The sequence below is a fragment of the Rhamphochromis longiceps genome, linkage group LG15 (assembly GCF_057381845.1).
Source record: "Rhamphochromis longiceps isolate RC_006_pf linkage group LG15, R_longiceps_female_GT1.1, whole genome shotgun sequence".
Taxonomy (NCBI): Eukaryota; Metazoa; Chordata; class Actinopteri; order Cichliformes; family Cichlidae; genus Rhamphochromis; species Rhamphochromis longiceps.
In genome coordinates, this window is record NC_140571.1 from 35,767,684 (window position 1) to 35,773,700 (window position 6,017).

The following is a 6,017-nucleotide window of genomic DNA, read 5'->3' on the forward strand; positions in this document are numbered from 1 at the left end:
GCTGTCACCCAAACAGGAAGACAACACACAAACTGAGTTTCTCCTGTTTCACTGTTTGTCTTGGTGTGAATAGGATGCTTAATGTTATGTGTTGTAATTTGGGAAGCCAGAGACTGAAAATTGCAATGCATTAGCAGGCCTGAGAAGCTCTTGGTCCCAGAGCTAAGGCTTTAGCCACACTTTTGAGCCTTGGACTATCATGGGGTGGGGTGTTTAAATGCATCTGTGGCTCAGGAGGTGGGAGGGATCATTTTACTAATTGTTCAACTATCCTTGGCCAAGATATTGAACCCTGGTTTGCCCTCAAGGCATTCATGAATTTGTGCGAATGTGTGAATGTTAGGTTGCAAGTGCTTAGGCATAGAAAAAGCACTTGTCTAGATTTGTGTGTAAAAGAATGAATAAGAAAGCATTTTCAGTGCTCAGTAGAAAGGTGCTATATAAAAACCACTCTGTTATATTTGACAATGCTGTTGCTCCCAACTCGCAACCTAATGGTATGTATGGTGTCAGCCTAACCTGACTTGGTCTTGGTGCATTTAACTTTTGAAGTTGCAAGTCAGAATTTCTGAGTTCCCAGATAGAAATTTCAATTCGAGTGCCCGAACAGTCTGAGTTTCAACACAGATTTTGCAGCAGCGCATGTAAACAGTAGCAAAACTGTAAAACCTGTAATCTATAAAACCACTGTTATGTATTTGTGACTGGTTAAATAAGCCAAGGACAGAGTCCTGACAAGGATCTATCCATGAATGTGCAGTGTTATTACATTTTTAAAAAGAAGAAAAAAGAAGGAAAAGCTGCTACTGAGTCATGAATGTCTGCACCTTAGAGCAATACTTACTCTTGCTCTTTTTCCTCTCCTCCTCCTCCTCTCCCTTAGCTTCCCTGCTTAGCCTCTTGTGTCCTTGTCTAGTCTCGTGTGTTTTGTATTACTTTTCCCTGGAACACTCTCTCACAGTCTGTTCTCTAAAACCTAAAAGAGGAATTATGGATTGGATCAACTGGTACCTAAATGCAATTGACACCCCTTTCTCAACGAGAAGTTTGGGCTTGGGTGAGCCTGAGTGCTGAAGATATCGACCTATTCGGAACCATGGTAACAGGGTTCTTGCTGATCGGAGCTGGCTTGACCCTGACTTATCGAAGAATTAAGGAAGCAGAACCGGCTGTTCAAACCCCCACAAGGCTGCCCGCTGGGATTGAAACGATGGGAAGAGGCGTGAGTTTCTCCAAATGGGCTCATTGAGCGCAGCACGGATAAGATCTTGGAAAGGCTACGGCTGCTGTGAATACTCAGAATAAGATCTCTGACTGCAGACTGGATTACATCTCGGAAGGGCTGGCTCGGAATAACATCTCTGGGCGCAAATTGGATGACATCTCGGGGAGGCACACTGTCGTGAGTTCTCAGAAATCAGCTCCTTGAGCACAAGAAATGACAACATCACAGAACGCAAGTATGGCGAAGCTCGTGGCTCTCCAACGGGATATTGAGAGACCAGTGTTGGACTGTAGAACTGCTTTGAAATTCTCATGAGCTGTTCGCACTAAAGTAAAAAGCACCATCACTTCATGCGGATACCCTCTCGGCGCCAGCTGCGGTCGCAAGGCTGGAGCTGAACAACAACACCCTGATAACGACTGTGTTTAGACTGTTCCTTCCATGCAAGGCCACCTGGGTTGGCTGGAAGACTGTTTACTTAGCCTAGCAGGGCGAAGGACACTGTCTCAGCTGAACTCTGGACACGCACACACATACATACACACTGATATGCACACACTCATCCCCTCTCCCTTTCCAAACGCCTTCGACGCTTATTCCCTTCTGATGCTGACAGTGGATCAAGGAGACCAGCGCACAGGCTGCAGGCCCGGATGTACTGTCTAAATCGGCTGTCTCTCACCCTTTACCCACCCCTGTTGCTTGTCATGTGTTTCTTTGGTGTATTAAGAGTTTTTTTCATGTGCTATGTGCAGAGGTGTTTTTTTCTGTTCTCAAACTGATCTCCCTGTTGGAGCTCAGTCTGGGGGGGGGGGGGGGGGGGGGAGTTATTTTTTTTCTCCTTATCTTTCCTCATGTGGTGCATTTTCCATTGTTATACCTCTCTGACCTGTCTTCCCCATATGATGTTTTGTGTAATGTATGTATGGTCGGAGGGTAAGATGGCGCCGCCATTGCGTGCAATAGGTCGGCAGCCTTATGAAATTTCCCCTTGTGGGACTAATAAAGGTATATCAAATCAAATCAAATCAAATCAAATCAAATAAACAGCCTTTCTTTCCTTCCTTTTCCAACCTTACTACTTTGTTACTTTTACTTTTGTTAATGGCCTTTCATGTTGTCAGTCAAAACATGGATGAAATGAGATTATCAATTTTGCATTGACCTCTCTCATATTTCTACTGAGAAAAAAAATATTTTGCAATGATTATTTTTTATCATTTTAGAACCACTCCCAAATATGATATTAAACCTAAAAGATTATGCTTTACACAAAAATGACTAGTTAGTAACATATAAACAGAGGTCTATGTTTTTCAGATTTACTAAGAAATACTCCAACTTTACCACTTTTTAATTTTTTTGTAATGATCTTATGTACTATTATTTGCCATTCTTTTCTGAATAACATCCAAAAGCCAGTACACTCAAATTTCAACAAATTTATTGAATTAACCATAGTCAGCAGGCTTTCCTTCCAAACACATACATGCCCAGTCATATTCTTTCAATAAAGTACATCATTAAGGAAATTCTTCAAGGATATCTGGAAACATTGAGCAATCTCCGCATTTGTACCAGACTATTCAGTGTGGTCTGTATCCACACCAGGGTGCCTGACAGAGTATGTGCTCGAATGGCGTCAGATCAATGTGACGCTTAGGTTTCAGTTGACCTGAGTCCCCACTGGGAAAACCAGTCAAAGACTGAGGAAAGGCAAATCTATCAAACAGCAGCTGCTCTTACCTTGATGATAGCCTCCAAGTCTTCTGCGGACACACAGGGGTGTTTTAGCAGGAAAGCTGCCTTCTCTGCTGTGATGGTGATCTTCTGGTTATTTTCAAAGGGTTGCTCAAGCGCTTGGAACACCAAACCCCCCGCCACCAGGTAGGTCACCACCACTACAAACACAGCTAGCACAGTTTTCAGCTTCATCATGGTGAAGGGAGCTGAGCCATCGGCCACCGCCTCCATGCTGGCCACCATGCTCGGCGGACGGGAGGAGGCGGAGAGCCTTGGCAGAACGCAGCCCATTGGGTTCTGCATAGTGGCCACACTGGCATGTACTAGGCTGGACTGAAGCATGCCTGGCTGCACCTTCTTTGGTGAAACCAGGTTGGTCTGGACTTCCACTGAAACAAAGGGGAAATGAAAAATAGAATGATGTGATATTTGCATGATTGAAGTGATGTTTTCCACTGACAAGTGCTCTGATAGAAAACAGGTGATCAGCAGGAATAAGCATAAGAAAGGACAGTTTGTTTGATTTTAAAACATATGCTAATAATTTTGCAGATGAAGAAAAGCAGAAAGACCAAACAAAGTCCTCAGGGTACTCAGTGGTGGTAGTTAACAGTGATGCAATGGGAATTCACTGAAGTACAATTTGTTAGTCTATATGCTTATGAAGTGCTTATAAAAATACTTTTTACATGTTACTTGAAACCAAAGAAAAAATATTTGATCATCATGGATTTATCTTTGTTATCGTTATTTGTCAGTATGTTGGTGGGCTGGAGCCTATCCCAGCTACCACAGGGCGAGAGGCAGGGTATACACGGGACTGGTCGCCAGTCTGTTCGCATTCACATCTATGGCTAATTTAGAATTACCAGGTAACCCCACTAACTGCATGTCTTTGGACTGTGGGAGCAATATGATGTTTGGAAGACTAAATAAAACAAGCACTAAGGTGCTGAGGTTACTTTCACTTTTAACTGACACTAATAAAATTTCTCACCACTGTCTCTGTTATAGAAACAAAACACTGAGTGGATTAATGGACAAGTGAATAAGTAGATTCAATTCATGCCTATTCAAAGTCACAGAACTTGAAGCAATAATGAACTCTATAGGTTTTGAATGAACAAACTAAATAATTATTTAGAGGATGTCAGCTATTAAACCACAGCAATAACAGGGTGCAGCACTAGAATGTTCCTTCTTGACCTTGGGCAGAAAATCACAATTCAAGTTTTGACAGTTGTTCAACTGCATCTCAAATCTAGAGGCTTTCTGATTTGGTGGATAGTGTTTAGAGTAAATTCTATCGATATCTCTTTTAAACAATCATTCTCTGAATATAAGTAACTGCTGTTTATTATTTGCTACGCCACTGAAAGTGTTACTGTAAAAAAAATCCCAACATATTAGTGAATGTCACACCTTCTTCTGTGGTTGACAAAAACAGATCGTGATGAGCTCTCAGAGTAACAGCCCAGCAAAGCCAAACAGGTGGATTTTGCATTTCTTCTATTCACGACACAGTGTTATGTAAAAGCAGCACAGGGAATCATGACAGCTGCAACACATTTCACTGACATTAGTACACTTGTAGAAACCAGCAGAGACGGCTGCTTTGATTTATGTAATCAGTCAGCTGCAGTGTGTACAGTTAAGCTTACATGCAGGTGTACACTTCAGAAATCCCGCAATTAATGATGTGCCAACAGCACTTGAAAATAATAGAGGGGTGCCATATAAAAGACTTTGAACTGATCAAGAGCTTGCAAACACTCGATAAACATGCGCATGTTGACGGTGTGGGAGAACGTGACGGTCATGCGGGATTCGGGGGGCTATTTCCACGGGGGTGGATGAGGTAATGTTACGACAGACCTCCCCGCTGCATCACACCGGAGCATTTGTTGACTAACAGCCTCAGGCTAGATGTCCCTGCGTTGCCCCGCTGTGGGCATAATTATCTTTCTGCCATTAAATGATTTCTCAGGTATAAACACCACAGAGTACCGAAGACGCCGCGGGGTGGATGCGGCTGCAGTGTTTGCCCATAGTAAACTTCAGCATGCAGCTTCCTGTGGAAATTCAATGTCTGGTCAGCATGTTAAGTAGCCAAGCCAGTGGGAGATACTGGACCAATTAGTGTTTACAGAGCAAATAAAGGTCACAAAGAGCAGTTTGACTTCAGCAGTTCATTTCAAAACATGCAGTAATGGGAGGATGTGAACGCCAACTTTCACCGAATCCAGAACGACATCTAACGCGAAAGTGCAGCATGAATAAAACACACCAGCACCTTCACAAAAACAGCATACTGACTGACGGGCTAACCTGGTGGAGGGTTCATGTTCCCTGGTTTTCTTGGATTCTCAGTGGGAAATTTCATCTTGGCTCTTCTGGCACTGCCACTATTAGAAGAAATATATATCCAACTTTCAGGGTCTTTCTGTTGATTCCGTCGCTTTTAACCGGGAAAGAATGGAAAATGGCAGGGAGTAAAAAGACATTATCCGCAGCGCGTGGTTCCGCTTCAGTGGCTGAGAGACTTGCTGCTTGTATGAAGCTTCTCTTCTCCCCAACGGTGGCGGTCTTCAGAAGCGCACACCCACCGCTCGCCGCATCACCGTCTGCATTGTGTAGCAGTAAACACCATGGGCGCGGGTAACGAGAAGCGATGCTCCACTGAAGAATCTAACCATCACATTGCGACGGATTTCTGTTATACATTTACATCACGGTGCATCTGAACAGCTCTGCGCTGCTAGTTGTCAAGACCCACCACTCCCAGATGCTGCTGCTGGTGCAGTTTGGCTTAATCTCCACACCGTAGCGCAGCGTCGTGCCTTTACCACTAGATCACGTTTGTCCAAATGAGAGGAGCAAGCAAAGAGAGGAGAGATGCTGAACCACAGCAAGACGCGCTTCAGTGTTTATTTAACAATAACACCTGGTAGCTGTTGAGAAATATAAGCATTATATAAGAAGTCTGTGCTAAATTAAAATATGTTGACTCCATTGTTACACGAATTAGGGTTAGGATTGTGGAGTGTTA

General features: G+C 43.4%; 1 protein-coding gene across 1 annotated transcript in view; it reads right to left on the reverse strand.

The window, feature by feature from the left end:
• kcnk10a (potassium channel, subfamily K, member 10a) overlaps positions 1–5,746 on the reverse strand; it is a 32,914-nt gene extending 27,168 nt beyond the window's left edge. Inside the window, exons 1-2 of the mRNA XM_085382504.1 lie at positions 5,297–5,746; positions 2,972–3,357 (exon numbers count right to left, since the gene is read on the reverse strand). Of these exons, the coding sequence (XP_085238630.1) occupies positions 2,972–3,357; positions 5,297–5,351 (441 nt within the window). The 5' untranslated portion in view covers positions 5,352–5,746. The remainder of the gene's footprint in view (positions 1–2,971; positions 3,358–5,296) is intronic.
• Positions 5,747–6,017: the final 271 nt, after the last annotated feature.